General features: G+C 36.2%; 1 protein-coding gene and 1 long non-coding RNA gene across 3 annotated transcripts in view; one reads left to right on the top strand and one right to left on the bottom strand.

Moving 5' to 3' along the window:
• The window catches only part of LOC134537741 (uncharacterized), a 178,442-nt gene extending 167,230 nt beyond the window's left edge, over nucleotides 1–11,212 (bottom strand). For both annotated transcript variants that reach the window (XM_063378502.1, XM_063378504.1), the window contains exons 1-2: nucleotides 11,106–11,212; nucleotides 295–362 (exon numbers count right to left, since the gene is read on the bottom strand). In XM_063378502.1, the coding sequence (XP_063234572.1) occupies nucleotides 295–362; nucleotides 11,106–11,150 (113 nt within the window). In that variant the 5' untranslated portion in view covers nucleotides 11,151–11,212. The remainder of the gene's footprint in view (nucleotides 1–294; nucleotides 363–11,105) is intronic.
• Nucleotides 10,456–19,654, top strand: LOC134537744 (uncharacterized). Its single transcript, XR_010076035.1, has 3 exons — nucleotides 10,456–10,740; nucleotides 14,705–14,913; nucleotides 17,520–19,654. It is a non-coding gene; the product is annotated as an uncharacterized LOC134537744 (long non-coding RNA).
• Nucleotides 19,655–19,925: the final 271 nt, after the last annotated feature.

The following is a 19,925-nucleotide window of genomic DNA, read 5'->3' as shown; positions in this document are numbered from 1 at the left end:
AAGGCTGGGGGTTCCCGGCAGTGCAGACGAATGCAGTAATTCAAGTCGGGATCGCATGCCTATATGGCCATAACAGCCCGGAACGGTAATTTTTTTTTTCCGGCTCACGAAATTGACCAATGATCGGTACTTGGCACTTGTGAAATATTGCCAGGTCGGGCCTGGACTGACAAATATTGACCATTATTCGGTGCAAGGGGGGGGGGGGGGGTGACTGCTTCGAGCCGACTGGACCGGCTGAGGGAACTGGAATGATGCCTCCCGCCAGGCGAAGTAATCCCAATGCTTACTCACATGACGAAGTCTTCGGTTAACCGGAGAAACTCGTCCTGGTCTTCCTGGTCGTCAAGAAGACTCAAGCTCTGCAAAGAAAACAACAACAAAATTAAAAACTTAGCACAAGATAGTATGTTGTTTTAACCCTGTAGCCTGTGCCGTGTAACGTGTTTCAAATTGCACAGTTCTTCACATTAGTATTTTTGGTCTACGTATCCTTCAGCCAATTTTATGTGATTGTCAGTGTTTGCAAACAAAAATAATGTGATACTTTGTAAGTTACAGATGGAAAATCGACACCAATGGTCCTATGGTGCTACTTTTGAGAAGTGTCAAGTTACATGACACAGACTTAACCGACCTTTGCAAAGTTGAATAATTGGTAGGGGCCTATTCATAATGGCTGATATTTCCATTAATTCACTGTACTGTTAGTAATACAACGTTTAAGTAAACAAGAAATGTTTTAACTAAAATAATACATGTAGGCTATTATGTAAAAACACTTTTTTTTGACTAACCAAAAAATTTTCATTCGTTGTTTATACTCAGATAACTGCCTAAGTAATGCGTTATTACATTGCAATTGAAAACCGTGTTTTGACTTTTAGGCATAAGCTTCTTGGAAAGAATCTTAAGGAAAAAAACTCTCACGACTTTTATTCATTGCTGACATTTTGGAAACCTACATTAAGTACAGAGTCCTGCCACTTGGTCCACTGGTGAGCTTAAGGGTCAAAGTTGCCTGCAGATTCTAGTCTCGTCCGCCATGTTGCCCGCTGTCAAGGCTGGACAGCCTACGATGCATAGAGTCATAGTTACACGCCCGAAAAATCTGCGTTCATACAACTCCGCAATTTTTCTTCTGAGAAGCACAAAAATTCTTGTTTTACGGTATAAGTGTGGTTAAACTGAACCGAACCAACTCTACACTTTAGTTGTACTCAACTGGAACTTACAAAAGAACTTAAAGAAAAAAAATAACTTGCAAATTTAGTCGAGCAACTTAGGTTTCTCGCTATCTGGAATGTCCCCTAATAATCTTCAACAAATACTGACAAAACTATGATTTTTTTTTAAATGAGCGAAACGTAAATGTATATGTTATTTCACTAAACTACGTAAAGAACTGAGAAGACATTTAAACGCCATAAATATTGTTTGAATCTGTAAAACAAAAAAGAACCAATTTCAGTGGTCACCATTACCTTAACACCTTCAAATATGGTGTCGAGGCAGAGAACTAAATTTCATCGGCTTGCTGACATATGAATTGAGAGTAGCCTATATCAGGCAATCAGTGCACATATTTATTAATTTGCAGTGACGCGCAGTTGACTTTTTTTTTACAACGATGGGTTCTAAAATGTTTTCAAGTAAGCTAAAAAATTGACTGTGATAAAGATAACGCTGCTACAAATTACATTATTCCAACGTTTACGCACTTGTCACATTTCAGATTTTTAATGGTCCCATTAACAAAGCAGTGTGGGCGGACAATACAAAAAGCCATAACCCTAGAGAAAAAAAAAAGAGGGGAACAGGAAGGGCGTATCCTCACCGGAAGATGCCAGTTTCCCGTTGATCATGCAGCCCTACGTGCCAACAAAAGCAGGGAAACCCTTTTCAAAGGGTTAGAAAATAATGTGGTGGGTGGACAAAAAAAAAAACAGGAGCTGAATTTCCGCTGGGCCAAACAAATCTACACGCTAAAAGAAACAGGGGGCAGGGGCGGATATAAAAATTAATTTTTGTGAAAGAATTATAAAAAAAAAAATAAGTAAGGATTTTTGTATTAAAAAAAAACTACGTCAACAAGGGGTTTGTACATGTATATGTATCATCATTCTCTACTGACATCACTGCCTTTGTGGTTTGTGATTCCAAGTGTAAAAGCTCAACTTTCATCAACCTTTAATAACATACTGCGTTCACTGAGATATCGCTTCTTTTTTTCATTACTTCAGGAGGCATATATCTCCCTTGTGTGTGCCCGGGTAGACGGCGCCCTTAAGCCCTTAAGCAGAGCTTCAGGAAAAACAAAGCGATATCAAAACTACTCAAGCTATCTGTTTATGAAAAACATTTAAGAATTCGCTGAGGGACGAAAAGTACTTTTGATTTCGGATTAAGTTTTTAAACTGTACTTTTAGAACAGTTAAAAACGCTAAAATGCATGTTTTTGGAGTAATTTTTAGGCGTAAAAAAAACCTGTACAGATTCTTGAATGTTTTTAAGAGACTTTCATTACACCATTAATTTCATTTCTCCGACACATAATGTTACGGTCACCGCTCAAATTTTAACAGTTGTCCTGTGACGACGAGAAGACTGCGCGCCGGTTCAGAGCATTGCGCTTAGAGGCTATACCGCGCTAGAAACACCAGCGAGCGTCGCGCTTATCATCCCGCCTCACAAACTTCCTCATTTATTTCTTCTATCATATTCCTTCATTCCTTCACTCATTCAACCCTTCATCCACAAATCCTTTCTTTATTCAGACATTCCTTTGTTTATTCTTTTTTTTTCCTTATTAACTTATTCTTTCTGTCATTCCTTCGTTCAGTCTTTCATTGTTCCTTCCGTCATTGATTTCTTCGTGCATTCGTTCGCTGTTCGGCGGTCGACCCGACACGTCGCGTCGCGTCTCGACGACGGGCCGGCCAGACGGGCGCGGAGGCAGATATCAGCCGGGAGGGGGGGGGGGGGAAGGACTTACATTTGCGCTCGTCGGGAAAGCTACCCCGCGACGCGTGGGAGAGGCGAGCAGACCGAGTGAGTACCTGGGGGTCCCGCGCGCATCTTCCTTCAGTGCCGCGCGCACGGAGTACCTATGTGAATTACACTTCCCCTCCCCCAGCCCACACCCCCTCCACTAGGACGTCTTAACAGCTTTCACCCGCACGGAGACACAAGCAACGAGTACAGGAAAGATTTCATTCATGGTTTCATTTGTAAGGCTATCTAGTTTAAAAAAAAAAAAAAAAAAAATCATTGTTGTTTGGTGTAGACGTTTATGAAGGTAGTAAATTATTCAAGTAATATGACATTAAAATGTTTCACAACACTGATTCTTCTAAAAATAGAATGAAACTAGCAGGTTTTTTTTACACTAGATTATTTGTAATACACTTGTCTAAGGAAGTTTCGTTCGGAAAAATAATAAAAAATGAGCAAGAATTTATGTGTTTGAAACTCATCCGATAACAGATGAATGATAAAACAAAGTAAATTCTTTTTTTTTCTGTCTATATATGTTGTATAAACCGATTCCTAAAATAATCACTGTCATCGAATTTCAAACATTAAAACATGTAACTTTTGTGATTTTAATGAAGTTTTGTTAAAATGCTGCTTAATTTCAATATTAACGAACATGTCCGTGCTAAATGGTTGTTAGTTCGGTTTTATCGCAACTCACCCTCTAACTTTACCCCTAGAAATGAGGCACGGTGACAGACATGACAAGTCTTCCTTGTACTTGTCTCAAATTTGATAATTCTCAAAAGTATTGTCGATGGTCTCACGTATCCTTCTGCCATTGTTGTTCTGTTAACACTGTTTGTAAACAAATTCGTGGGATTATCAGTGTTCGTAATCAAACATCATGCGATAATTTGCAAATGACATTTGGGAAATCGGTGCCACTGGTAGATGCTACTCCCGAGAATTGTCAAGTTCGAAACACGTTACACGACAAAGACTTTTGGCTGTATTCGAATTCATAGGGATGCGTCTATAGCATACACGTCTCAACAACCCTTAGCAAATGCAGCCACAATGTAAAGAACGCATTTATAAGGGATGGATGGTATCCGAATAGTGTTACTGCTAGCACCACCTGTTCCCATTTTAAAATCTGAAAGTAGCGTGGATGTTATAAATGTTAACGATCAAAATAAAATTATTGTTATGAATTCAAAAATATTAAAAATTCTTATGATGAGCTTTAAATGCTGCTATAAGTTTAAGTTCGCCTTTCGGTAATTTTTACTACCGCTTTAATTTGTCTCTGTTTGAGTCATCACTTACGCTTATTACGTTCTAAACTAATCTTATACCAAAAATCTGAAGCAATATTAGATACAAACAAAGTAAAGCACGATTCCGAATAATGGAAGCAGTAGAACTCAAGTTAGACTACAACCAAATCGTTCTACTGGTAAGTGCAACTACACCTAGGCGTTACACATTCTATACCTGTACGGGAGGTGGTGTAAAAGATACAGAAGATGCCATGGAGGTAAGAAGTAAGGGAGTAGATGTGTGAAATGATTTGCCGTGTTAATAATTTATGTCAAAATGAGAACGAACCCCTTCCCTTTTTTTCTCTTTTTTTCATATCTAGATAACAAAACATAATTTGGTTATAATTAAGTTTAACGCTAATTCCTTGCAGATGTGATAACACGTTTGTTTAACAACACTCATTTCATGGTGAAATTTAATATTCTTCCTCAAGTGCGTACGCAGAATTTAATTTTGGGGGCAGAAGCTCTATGTCTGTTACTTGCTTTAAAATTATTTCCCTTTGTTGTTGGGAATGATAGATTTTATAGGAATTTTTGGATTCCTTAGAATTTCGAGAAAGGGAGAATACCTCCCCCTGTCCTCTCCCTGTGTAAAGCACAAACACCCCCCCCCCCCCCCACCATGTGTTCTTCCTAGCTAATTCCTTACAAGTTATTAAATTTGTAGCATATTAGCTGTGTGAGCAGGGGACTCCTAGGCGCTCAAGCGTTGTAACTCCCGTTCTACAATGACACGGAAACGGAGACGGATCACGTAAACGGTGACGGATCTCCGGAACAGAGTTTCTATAACAGCACGCAGACGGAGACGGACCCGTAACTCATTAGATCGGCAGTGCTGAGCTCTTACAATTTAACAGTGCGATCAGCAGAAGCCGAGTACTTGGCTGCGGTGGTAGCCATGTTTGTTTATTTTCTAAATACGTTGCGGGTATCTAGTGTTATATTATATCTTTGTCGTTTATTTTTATTATGAATGTGAATTCTGCCCATGCTAAGATCTCGATGAATAACATACATAGTTTTTTTTAATTATTTTAATAATTCGTGACCTTGAAATGGTTGCCATTTGTTACGTTTCCGTGCAATATGGAAGCAGGCAGACGCGACAGAGAAATGTTCCTGGAGATCCGTCTCCGTTTACGTGGCATTGTAGAACGGGGCCCTAAGAAGCGCCTGCACGTACCTAGCTAGCACTTGGCATGCAATATTCAACAGTGGAACCCCCCAGTTCCAAGAGCTCACGGTGCTATTAGGAGGTCGTAAATTGCAACTCGGGTGTCCCGTTCAGGGCGCAGCGGCGGACGGAAACAATGGCCGGCTGGTAAAAGTGGGGAGGGAGGAGGGAGTGGGAAGAGCAGACGGCGGGAACAGGTGCGCGCGGGGCCTGAGTCATTGTTTGCTCCGCGCGCGGTCGATACCCGGGTATCTATCTGCCTCCATCAATCGTGGGAACTGCGTGCGCGCGTGTCCCATCCGCCGGTGATCCGCCTGTCCGATAACCACCCGCATAATTCATTTTCCTCCGCTCAAATACCAATATGCGTCCGAGAGCAGCTCGACCTTTTCTGGGACGGTCTCACACTCCATGTAGATTTTTCTTTCTTTTTTGACGTGACAACGTCTAATAAATCGATGAACGCCGGCTGCACGCACGAAAAAAGTGTCCCGTTACGCACATTGTCCCGTTACGCTGTGTCCCGTTGCGCTCATTGTACGCTTGCGCCGCATCTATCTCTCTTCCACTCGATTGGAACAACCATCGATTTGACTTTTTCGAGGCACATTAAACTTGAAACACTCCCATTCGTTTCCTACTTTTCCTATCAACGTCCTATCCTTAACAGAATAACACAGATTGGAAGAAGTTAAAATAGCAAACATGTATAAAAGTTATAGTTAAAATAATCTGTTCGTTAAAGTAATAAACATATTTGAATTAATGAGTGCAAATAAAAGTAAATTTATCAATTAAATTGTAGATTTCATTTCACTCCTTCTTTGTATCCATACAAAATAGTGATAATTCAATAAAAATGATTCAATTTTATTTATAAAAGTATGCAATCATTTCATCAATGTTTTGTTATGACGTTGTCACGTTAAACTATCGTCCGTAAACCGACTTTACAGACAACCAATTTTTTTTTTTTAATCGTTAATTTCATTTAAGGGCTAAAATTTTAATTCTATAGTTCCCTTGCATTTTCTCTTCTGCCGTAAATATTATCAACATATATTCACCTAGTGTAATATAGTGGGTGTAAAAAAAGGCGCGCAAGTGATGACAACTACGAAGACTTGCGCGCCTTTTATATTACACTTACTAGTCAATATCTGTTGAAAATATTTGTGGATAACAACAAATGCAAGAAAGATATCGAATGTAATTGAGTTTATTTTTCGCTGGTACTGGGTGGCACACAGGTTATACCTCCAATTGTTTTTTTGTCATTCAGCCAGTTGCGAAATCTATAGCGATAAAAATAATTAAATCAACTCAAACTAGAATGGATATTAATTTTTGTTTCTTAGATTACCAGAGAGCCAAAATGAAACTAAAATCTCGAAGAAACGAGAATTTCCATTAAATCCACCGTAGCCCGTCGCCGCACTGCTTGCTGTAAATAATAACTAGCTGGAATGGGTGACATTCTGCTTGTTGTAAGGTTGTGCTCAGATTCACGGTCAGTAGGTTAAGAGGAAGTGGTGATGGAAGGAAGCAGCAAAAGGCATGGGGCTGGTCTCGAACTCAAGGCGGCTGGACCGAGAATGACAATGTTTCCTGTATAGGCTGGTTTAATCGTCCACTTGATCAGACCCCCCACATCATTCTGTGGGCCCCGTTGCTAGAAATCATGATCCCCCCCCCCCCTTTTTTTCTAACAGAGATAAAAAAATGTTTTTTTTTTTTCCTTTATGTACATTGTTTTAGTTATATATTTTTTAACCTTTTCACAATTATTTTTAAAACACGTTAAAACTAGTTTTAAGTCAGTGTTTCGATTGTCAACGTAAATTTATTTTGAATAATGGCAAATAAATGAGTGTAAGTGTTCTGCACTGTCAAATTGGTGTCACGTCAACTGGTGGTGGTTTTTGTTACTCACAGTTGTAGATTCAGACACGTTCTATACGCACAGCATATTCCGAATAATATTACTCTGGTGTAATATTTCATCGGTAAATAAATTTAGGCCTTACTGTTTAATTGTTTTATATGATTTATTTAAAATTGTTTACTTTTTTGTTGTAAATTTTTTTTCTTTCCTTCGCAGGCCCCCTAGGCCCATGGGCCCCGTTGCCATAGCAACGGTAGCACCAATTGTCACAGGCACTGCAAAGAGAGACTTCGTACTTGGGTAGCTGCGGCGTATTTTGCGTGTTCGTCGTAAGACTATCGTAAGGACGTACACAACTGTCCTGGACATGTTCTCGAGGCACAAGTCGGAATTAAAATAGTCCATCCGTCCGTGGGTCACGTGGCCTGCAGCCAGAAAAATCCCATCCGCCCGTCCGTCAGAGCTTGGTGACTTCATTCTTCTGACTAACGGACGGATCGAATTATAACATGCAAACGGTTGCAAGGGTTTTGCGAGCCAAATTTTATTATATTAGAAAGTTTTGAAGTCTGTTTGATTTTTTTAGATACTTACATAATAGTAATTTTTTTTTTTTAACTTTTAAAGTTCGTGTTTTGAAACAAAAATTGTCCTATTCATACAAGTGTAAGATACTACGCATGTTTAACTCTGAAAATTTGAAAAACAAATACCACAGTGAAAAATATCGTGTTTTACGAGTTATAAGACCATAGCTTACTTATTGTCAAACTAATATAATTTTACAATATACATATATATTTTTAATTTAAGTTTTCTGTACAGTTGGCAGCAAGTATAAGGGCAAATATGACGGAATAGCGGAGTGTTGTAAATCGCTCGGCGGCTGACGGACGAACGGATGTCGAACAACGGACGGACGACGGACGGGCTAATGTAACTCCGGGTTCAGAATGCCTCTTACGTCGGAGCTAAGGGGTTCCGTACCCTGTGCGAAACACACGACACTTCAAACCACTACAATTTTATTTATATATTTAAAAGAGAAAACTTAAAACACTTGATGAACTTGGAACGACACGTGAATCACACGCTGGATTGACTCATGGCGGCCTCAGAAGGATCCAAGAATCGGCGTGAGTCCAAGGCTACGGAACTACACCTGCTGGAGCGAAGGACGCCTGCGCAAGCACGTATAGCGGTGCACGACCTGGGGGACAGACGCAGTCGGCGTGACCCTGCTGACCTTGGCCGGGACAGACCCCGGGCGGCAGTTACCTCACGACAACGGGGGAACCCGCGACCCGTCACTGCCAGCCGGTAGGTACAGCCCGTCCGACGAAACGAGGCTTCTCCCGCGAGACAGCACGCGCCATCAGCTACAGCCGGTTCGCGGTGAAGTGACTACTTTTAAATCCCTGTTAGGTCAGGATTTTATTTCAAACGGCAAAAAAGGCTGGTTTGGCGTTGTCTGTCAACAATGCACGGAATCAATGTCATGAGAAACCCAACCCCCCCTTGCAATGAAAAAGTCATTTCCTCTAAGGGCCCGCCTGCGCTTGCAAAATCAAAACTGTGAAACGGGAATGACAAACTTAATTCCCTGGACACCCCTGGGAATCTTGAAGATTTTCAACTTGTCACTCTTGTCCGCGGAAGTAGTAGGACTCAAATTAGCCTACAACCGAATAGTTATAATATGGTAAGTGTAACTACACCTACCTGTATGCGATACACCTACAACTGCTGAAAAAAAATGCTGAAGTTACTGCGGAGGTAAGAAGCAAACGAGTAGATTTATACAAATGAGAACGACTCCCCTCCCTCCCCCCTTCTTTTCACTATCTGGTTAGCAAAACATACGAGGGCTTTTATTTCAACCTCCGATGTGCTATAAAAAAGACTAATTTACATAACATTATAAATTATACTAAGAAGCGTTCATCAGGGTCTTACTTGCTTATTTTTCTACATAATCGCCAAAACGACCGAGGCATTTGTCATATCGTAACACCAACTTCACGATACCTTCTTCGAAGAAGTTAGCCGCCAGTGAATAGACACACAGGGCTAGCGCCTGGATCTCCTCTCCCTCACGATACCACTGTAAGGGGGATGGACTAATAGCATGGCGCATTCAGCGCCACTATTCGCAAATCTTGACGAGGGAGCCAGTGCGCCACCCTGAGAGTTAGAACGAAACTATGAGTCTACTGCTAAATTTAATTAATTGTAAACCTTGCCTGTTATGCGATACACACAGGTAAAATTTTCAGTTTTATGAGAATTTTGTAAATTGTGGAGTTCGAAAAAAATAAATTTAAAAAATAATAATAATGGGGAAGAGTTCCGGTCAAATTATTTGCCCCCGGGTTCTTTAGTTTTTCTCGATGGTCCTGTTTGTTACCTCAACAATGTGCCAACGGTGTACACCATTTTTTTGATGTCTATTAACAAAAATAAGCCATGCAATGCTGGGAGGAACACAAATTATTTATTGCTTACTCTGTTCTAATGATTTGGTAACGCATACGTATTTACTTTTAATAGTTACTTTTGACTGTACTATCCATAAAATAAATCCGTCAATTGCTGCTCGACCAGGATTTGTAGAAAGTGAGTTCCTGATGAAAGCATCGAAGTCCATGGGAAAGTCCATCGTTGGGAAAGCACATGCCGTAATTTAATTAAGTACACAATTTTAGGATAGTTTTACTTAACAGAGTTATAATAATGAAAATCTACGCAGTTACGTGAAAAAAAGAAATTATTAATTGCTTTTAATCAGAAATGCAGTAGCCCATGTCACAGAGCCACTAGGTTCATTTTCTTGCCACAGTTAGCCTTCAGTTTGAAAAAAAAAAAAAAAAAAAAAAAAAAAAAGCAAATTTTTTTTAAAAGTCAGTAGATAATTAGATCCGAAAAAAACATACGAAGGATTATGAATTGTTTGGCCGATTAAATGAATGGATTAAGACAATATTCCATGAAGTTATTTCGTGTAGCATCCACAGAAGAAACAGGATGACATTTTTGAATTTATTCTATGGCTAAATGCAAAATTCCAAGGTCTATACACATTAACTATTATAATAAAATAAACGAAGAGGAAAGAAAAAAGACAATCGTAAATCATAAGTTTTAGCACGAGGTTTGATTATCGGACTTAACTAAGAACGCCTATGGTATCACAGGACGTCGGGAATTCCAATTTCACATGTACGTATGAGATGGAGCTGAGCAGATACCTTGTTTACAAAGGTGCAAAGTAGTTAGTAGCCTTCTCGTTCCGGAGCCACTGAACTGAAAATGCAACTTACAGCTGTCTACATTCTGGTTGATGTCAAGATATAAATTTCAAGCAGGAAATGGTGAGCGTATTTTTTTGTTATTATTCATTAGTCTTCTACTGTCTGGCATGTTATCGCCTTTCATTCAACAACAACAAAAAAAAAAATCTTAAAAACAGTTAGTTTCGTTTTAATTATGATCGTACTATCTCGAATTTAGCCTAAGCGAGTTACTCGAGTTTCTTGACACATTTTTTTACATTGGTAACTTAAGTATATTACAATAATCATAATTCAACAATTGTTATTGTGTAAAATCTATTTTATTTAACCGTTTAGCTAATTATAATTATAAAAAGGCTTGCTCGCTACCTTACGTGTTACAGATAGGTACCTAGAAACTATAATGTAACTTCATGCGTTAAAACAAAATTCATTACTCGTACCTTCAGACGCACAACACGCAAGATATTCCCATCGACCTGAAGCATATCACAATTTTTTTGTTATAAATTTCACTGCACCGCTACGAACACGTTATTTCAAACTGCTGTGGCATGACAGATGAACACATGGTTTCTAACGCTACTTTGCTGTGATACGCTCCCACACTCTAGCGGCTGCTTTAGAAACTACATTGTGCAAGGTAGGTAGATAGGTAGGTAGGTAAATACATTTTACAATGTTACGTGAATACTGAGATAGAGTGCGTGCTAAAGTTGCTTAGAACATTGTATTTTTTTTTTTTTTTGTAATTGTTTATGAGAGACGCATCCGAAAAAAATTCAAACTTTTTTTTTATTTCATGAATTTTTTCTAATTCTGAAAATAAATGTATTTCAAGAAGTTTACTAGTAATTACCTATCTAACGGGGTCTTAGGTCAGACTAACAATGTATAAAATACTGTTAATATTGCTAAATACATCTGAAATGAACAGATTTATTTATTTATTCTATGAGACATGTCACGTGCTACTGTCATGCGGCGCGGTATGATAAACGCTTTAGCTGAATCGTTAAGTAGGCTTTCAACATGGAGGGATTTCGTTTGAAATATCAAATATTTTGAAATTATTGGTTAACAAGTATTATGGTAGGTGGAATTTGGCAGTGCATAATTGGTTTGGTTACATAATTAAAAAAACTTATTAATAATTTTTCGGTTCCCTAGACAGAATGTGCAAACATAAAATTATGATTACGAAATTTTAATTTTACTACTATTGTTACAATTTTATTTAAATTAGCAGTTGCTTTACATACCTAATGGGTGTATAATACCAGTGAAGGGACTTGGATATAGGTATTACCTCTTTTATAAACATGGTTTAGAATACTTTAATGGCACTTACTGTAAACTAAAATTACTAAGTCAAGGATAAAAAGTTTTAATATATATTTTTTTATTTTTTTTACAAATACGGTATTTTATTACATGTCCCCCCCCCCCCCCCCCCAAATTCTGTTACCCACAAGTTAAATAAGAAAGTGCGCCAAAACAAAATTAATATTGAAACTCAAAATAAGTCAGTCTCAGCCCAAGGAAAAGATTAAAATACAAAAATGATATTGTCATTTAAATATCTTACACAGGTTTTTACATGCCTCAATATTAATTTTAAGACTATTCTCGCAGAGCACAAAATTATCCATACCCATCTCAAGATGTTTTTAGCTACTGCACAGAAACACCAGCACTACAATACAGATGTCATAATTTAATTATAACTAGTAAACATTTGTAAATATTGTTTTTAATTATTCATTTTTTTTATTAATATACAGCTACTTCTCTAAGAGGCATGTTTGCAAAAACATTTTTGTAAAGAGCCTTAAAAGTGAATCAAAGATGTTACTGCAAATCTGCACCAGCAGCAAAATACAGTAGATCGCCTCCGTAAAACAAATCATTACAATCAAATATATCTTCAAAACACTAAAGGTAAAAGTGAATTGTTTTAAAATAACGATGTTTTGACATTTATTTTGTCCCACCTTAAATTGAAGAGGAAGATGGCAAGATGGTATACAGAAATCAGTCAAATTTTTTGCTTTAGCTATTCATTAGTTTTCTTCAAAATGCAATTGACTTGGCTTGTAAGAATTCCCAATAGCAGAAGACAACTACATTTTTACAAAGGATTATGAGGCAGGATAATTCTATAGTATTTTGCCATTGACTTTCAAAGTACAGAGGTAAAAGGATAACACACATAAGATTTGAATCCTGGAACAAGATTTCTTTTTACTTAGTTGGAAACCAAATCCGAAAATTTTTAGCCTGTTGGTTAGGGCTGTCGAAAAAACTAAGGGTCTGGATGAAAATAACTTTACTCAGTGCACAATGGTAAATCACATGCAATTAAAAAAGGTAGGATTTCACTATGAAGAGATTATAATTGAAAAATGATAAATTTATAACATCCAAACAAAATTTATTTAGTAATTTTTCATGTAATTAGGTATACTATTTTTAATATATTTCACGAACCATAAATATTAACATTTTTAAATACTTACCAATTTAGTGAAGACTAAAATATGAAATATTTTCTTTACATGCTTTTTTCTCAATAAAATTATAATAATTGAGTAGATAGGTATGTATTCAATAATTTTCTGAAAAATTTAGTAAACTGTTTTTTAGTTGTCTTAAAATTAATTAAATATAGTGAATAAGTGTAGTGTGCAACAATAAACAGCTCTGCTCTTACCTATTTTGGATCCAAACTAGTTTAGGCTCAAAGTCTACTAATATGTCAAGTAATGAATCATTTAAGCACCTCAATCCATTATCTGCATGTTCATTATCCACAAGCCCTCTTGCATGTTATCTACAGGTCATGTTACATCCCAAGCATACTAAACACAATAGGATATCAAAAAACTCTTTTGACGTGATGTCTTATAAATCGATGAACGCTGGCTACACGCACAAAAAATTGTCACGTTCCACCTGAGCCGAGCATGCAAGAATCGGCCAACCACCGTGCGAGAAAATGTTCTATAATATCAAACAGGTTAAGGCGGGCTTTTTAACTAATTGTTCCTGATTATATTTAAACAGATTAATTAAATTAAATTTGCAAAAACTGTAAATAATATTTGAAAATTAAAAAGTATGCAATTTTTTCATCAATGTTTTCTTATGATGTTATCACGTAAAATAATCGTCCATAAAACAACTTTACAGACAAACCCCCCCCCCCCCCCTTTTTTTTTAAATAATTTTTTACACCCTAACTGTGGCCAACGTAACATGCAAACAGTGAAAGAACAAAGAAGACAAACAACCAAACATAACTGAGCCATCCCTTACATGGAAGTAACATCTCCCTCACACACCAACTGCATTGTGGGTGGCAGCTGTTTCCTTGCCAAGTGATAACTAAGAAATTTTTCTTCTCCTCTTCCTAAAACTTAAAATTTTAGTCCTATCAGACTATACTCCTGCACTATAAAAAGGTCTCAAAGCTTAGCCGAGTCCTTTGCCCTCTTTGTCCCAAAACACAAAACTTTTCCGAGGAAAACGCCAAACAATGCATTAATTTGGAGACACTAGCCAGTGGTTCATTGAACAATGTTTTTTGCATGTTTTTTTTCTCTCTCAAAACTGGTCTCTAGTTAGCATTAAGTTCTGGGTGCACTATGTCCTGTCAGTTTTAAAAAGAATTTGTGTCATTAGTTTCATATTATGAGTTTGGTAATAACTAATAATAGAAAGCTAGTTCTCCGCTACTCCAAACAAAGATAAAAATTAAACATTTCTAACAAAATCCATCTCTACTACCATAACCATCACTTGGCACTTTGAGCCACAGTAAAAGCATTTAAAGCAATCTCCCAACAGTGCAGTTCATGTTATTACTACTAACCAAAATTAAAAGCATCTTTAACAAGTAAAGTTTGTAACCTTCAGTGAAATTTATAGAAACAATTTAAAATATATTTGTGGTGAGCAATAACATCATTGGTTGTAAAATTACAACATTTGATTAAGTAACTGTGTTGGACTGGCTATCTTCACAAAACAACTGTTTCAGCCCCAAGCCAGTAATTCGGCAAGAAAATCTTTGAGAGCGAAAAATGGGCCGACGGAAGAATGCAACAAGGAACCGGAGGTTGACACCGAAAGCATCCAAAAAATAAAGCAAGTGAAGCAGAAAACAATTAAGCTGCTTCAAGAACAAGCAGCTGCCTTCAAAAACCAAGTTGAGCCCGAACTGAATGAAGCACTAGAACGAAAGAAAAGGTTGGTAGTTAGTGTTTTATGTAATTCATTGGACTGACAAGCGACATCACAAAATTTTGCTCATCAAGGTTTTCATTGGTGCAACACAGATTTACATTTAAGCTGGTCTCTTTGAGATCATGCTTAAATGCTGGGAAGTTTTCTTACTAAGGCCACGACCAAATTCTTCCCATAGTTTCTCTGGATTTGTGTTTTTGTATGTAGAAGCAGGTCAACATTAAGTAAAAAATATATTTAAGACACGGAAATTTTACTGTACTAACACACTCGCTCAAAGAAAAAAACGGACAAATGTTCCGTGTAGGGGAAGCTTTTTGTCTGCCAAATTCAAATACACATTGTATAATTGATCACATGCATGATTATATGTTATCTTTAAAAGATTTGTGCAATGGGAGTGCATGACTTGATGTAAGTTTTTGGACATACGCCATTGCTAAGAACTTTTTCTGTTTGAAGAAAAACTAATAAATAAAATAAATAAATAAAAATACTCAAAAAAAAAGGACAAAAACACACAAAATTAAGCAAACAATTGCTGTTGTCAACAAGGATATGAACACCACAAAATATTCCGAAACAGGAATATGGTCAGCAAACAAACAAAGAAAAACAAAGAAAAATGTACTAAGAGAACGAAAAAGTCCCCACAAATGATGACAACACAAAAATATTGAAACCCAAAATAATTCAGCACAACAGTTGAAGCGAGACAAAAAACATGACAAAACGAAAAGACAAACAAACACAATAGTTTTACCTAAACAGAAACAAGCGACGTTTCGGGAACTGCTATCTGCTCCCGTCCTCAGGCAGAGACGCACATGGTACGGAAACACAGGTGCGACTGAGAGTCTCTGCCTGAGGACGGGAGCAGATAGCAGTTCCCGAAACGTCGCTTGTTTCTGTTTAGGTAAAACTATTGTGTTTGTTTGTCTTTTCGTTTTGTCATGTTTTTTGTCTCGCTTCAACTGTTGTGCTGAATTATTTTGGGTTTCAATATTTTTGTGTTGTCATCATTTGTGGGGACTTTTTCGTTCTCTTAGTACATTTTTCTTTGTTTTTCTTTGTTTGTTTGCTGACCATATTCCTGTTTCGGAATATTTTGTGGTGTTCATATCCTTGTTGACAACAGCAATTGTTTGCTTAATTTTGTGTGTTTTTGTCCTTTTTTTTGAGTATTTTTATTTATTTATTTTATTTATTAGTTTTTCTTCAAACAGAAAAAGTTCTTAGCAATGGCGTATGTCCAAAAACTTACATCAAGTCATGCATGATTATAGATTAAAAAACTAAACAAACATGCTTTTATCAGTTACACACTAAAAAGTTCCACTATCCACCTCCTGGCTCCATCATCGGATCAGTTCAATGGTACCAAATTATTGTATTGCCGTCCGGATGACATATATTTGCAAAGCTTGAAATCAATACAATTAGAAGTGGGTAGGTTAAAATTGACTTCCAAGATATGTTTACATAGTTCGTTAGTTACAAGTGAAGCTAACAAAAGCATGTTAAAAATGAGTTTATCCAAGGGCACGCCATCTTTACATGCAAGGCTTTAGTCAGGCACATTCATCTAAGATTTGTTGGTTTATAGCGAATCTTGTTACTCTTATTTGCTTTGATTTTGGAATAATATAAAAAAATATTTTTTGAATTGTATTTAAACATACAGTAACACTTTTTTTTCCACACTTCAAGAAATTGATGCAAGATAGAGCAAAATGAAAGATAAATATTTATGGAACAATAATGTGGTGTAAAATGCAAGAAAATGAAAAATCTGACAAACCAATGCATTTTCTTAAACCAGTAAATTTTTAAGTCTGAAACCTAATTGTTGATTAATCAAATACATAAAAATAGAGTATTTGTATGATTCTTAATCATGATTACAGATAATTTACTACACATACAAAAGTTATGCACTATGCTGCATTAAACAATTCCAAATTTCTCAATAAATCATCCTGGTTTCATAAACATTAAAAATATTTTGTAATTGAGTCCCACGTGCTAAATCTATCGGTACCTAATAAATTTAAAAAAAAAAAAAAAAAACTATTTAAAATGTTGAATCAGATATCAAGTTATTCATGAATATCAAATATTATTTGAATACACACAGATACCTAATGATTCAATTTTGATATTTTAGGATTTCCGAGTCAACTAAGCAAATTTTCTACTTTATTTTGTTGTGAAGTAATGGATGTACACACTTTAAAAACAACAGATTCGTAATCAATTGGATGCAACTTGAATATCTTGCAATAGCTTTAAAATCAAAATGTATATCTAAAGCTTTGCACATGCAGACTTCCCATGCAGACCACCAACTTTGAAAGAGAACTAACAGCTTATTAAATAACCTCAAGATTTATAAATAAATACAGTCGATGAATGTGCATACATCATTTCCAATTGTATAACAGCCCTTCAAGTGGTAAAGTTTACTGCTGTTTGCATTACTGAACTGTCACATTTAAGACCAACATTCAACATCATTTCATTCCAAAAGATTAAAACTATGTACTATTGGTTTTTAGCACAATACCCAGTAACCTCACTTGCTCTGTTAATACAATTTTTTTTTGCAGGGAAAAAGGCAGTTATGCAGTTTTTATCGAGAACAGAACCACAGTCATTGTCATCACAGCAAGCATCATGATAATATGCTTTAGCATTTTCACAAGTGAAGCTTGGACCCAAGGAAGCGAATATGGCACACTTCAGCAAACTACGTACTCAAAATTATTTGAAATACTTACCACCAAAATTTATCACGTGTTTGCTTTGATAACATTTTGAAATGAGCATGGTTGAAAATATAACCAGCACATGTAAGAACTATGCAGAGAAATTTTTTTCTCGCTCTTTAGATCAGTTTCCATGAGAAAATTCTTTCATAGTTACCTACATTAAGTATCATGACATTTACTTAACACACCATATTTTTAATTACATCATCACTATGATAGTTGGACTTCTAAAGCACATGACCACAAATCTATCGTGCTGTAACAACTGCAGCCATGATTCAAATAAAAGCTATTACACACATAATTTTGAACAAACATTGTACGGTTATATTTAATGGTATTTTATGAAAATGTTTAGTAAGATTGAACGTGTCACACACAATGGAATGCAACTTTGTTCAAAATAATATCAAAGTAGTTAGTATGCAAGCATGAACGACTGATTAGCACTTAATCACTACAGCCATTTATTTGGCAATTTTAATCAAATAAAAATATGTATTTGAAATTATGACCACAGTGCTATAGCTGAATGCAACACCCAGCTTGTAACATTGTAAGACCACATAGAAATTGAAGTACTATTATTAAAGTTCAGTCTCTCATGCACAGCAGGCCAGTTCATTTTCTTGTCATTATCATTAACTTGGGGAATTTACTGTGAATTTATTCCTACAGTTCTATTACATTTGTTGTTGAATCACAAATTTTCTCGCCAGATATTTATTAAATGTAATTTTCAAGCTGTAAAAGGTCATGTGATTATAATTATAAATATTTGCATGACATAATATCAGACTCAACCACCTGATCATCAGCTCCTTTTCATGAGACAACTGCTCTATACACGATCCAAACATTGAGTGACTGTGGTCGGGCTGTTGTGTTGGAGCGTGTAACCTTAACACTATTTGCGTAGTTGGTCAAACAACACTTTTTGTTTATGCTTTTTTTATACCCAAGGAAAATAATAGTATGCCTTTTTCATTTTATTCAAAAGACATTTACTTAAAAAAAAAAATCCTCTCATTTTATCATAAGAAACCACAGGAATAAGACAAAAAAAAAACCATACTGTGCTTTATTTTTTTTAAAAAGATGTCTGCCTGTTAAAAAAATACACCAAAACAGAACCTATATTACAAAGGGTTCACACAAAAAATCTTTTCAGAAGCGAAAAAAAAAAAAAAAAATATTTGGCAGACAAATATAAAAAATTGGGGTAAAATTAAGTACAGTAAATCCTTATTAACAAACTTGAAGGAATTGATTTTGGGTGTTTGTTATAGTGAGGTTTCTTTATAAAGTGGTGAATTCAAAACTAACAAGTGATATGTACTACAAAAATAAATAGTTGTATAGTTAATAGAGTTGAATTCAGGATGAAGAAATACTTTACTTTGTCATAAGTCATGACTGTTAAGACGGCCTAGGTAGACCGTTATGCCTCCCTGATCAACAGCATACAGAATTTTCAGTTTCATGGCAAAAAATATTGCTTTTTGTTTTTGTTATCCACTATCTGAAAATGAAAAATACATCACTGCAAGTTAAGTCTTATAATTCATAAAAAATTGGACTAGGTTTGCCCTAACATAACCCAATTTGTAAGTAAACAAAATTAATCCATAAAAATTAACCTCCAAACAAGAAAACATGTTAAGTAACATATATTGTACCACAATTTAGAAACAACTTTGAACTCCTGCTTACTTTAGTTAAGTAACACTTCCACAGAATCTAGATTGCATATCAGCATTCATTACAACGATCGCAAATTTTCACAGGACACCAATGTAAAGTTCTGCAAGTGGGATGTATGAGAAATTTCAAGTGATGTTCGGAACATCAATTGATGTGTTTTTTTGTTAGTTAATTTTGGTACAATGTGTAACTTCACTAACTTCTAAGTGCATTTCAGTATGTCAATAGTACTATGGTCAATAAAATGTAAGATGGAGGCAGTACTTGTTTATTTGCTGAAATGCAATATATTTACGAAGCAAATGGAAAAAATTTGACAATTCTACAGAAACGGTTTGGAGATTTTTTATTTTTCTTTCGCTTTAGCGAGTGTTTTTGGTGGAACTGGAAAAATACTGTTAGAGGTGTTTTGGTGCGACCTATCAGCTGCTTCGTTATAAAGGAGTTCAATGTACGAGGTTTTACTATAATCTATCAAAACATAACATAGCAAGTATTTTAAATATAATGCTTGCCTAACTGCACAATACCAAAAGGTCT

The sequence above is a fragment of the Bacillus rossius genome, chromosome 12 (genome assembly GCF_032445375.1).
Source record: "Bacillus rossius redtenbacheri isolate Brsri chromosome 12, Brsri_v3, whole genome shotgun sequence".
Taxonomy (NCBI): domain Eukaryota; kingdom Metazoa; phylum Arthropoda; class Insecta; order Phasmatodea; family Bacillidae; genus Bacillus; species Bacillus rossius.
This window is presented reverse-complemented; position numbering and strand designations above follow the sequence as displayed.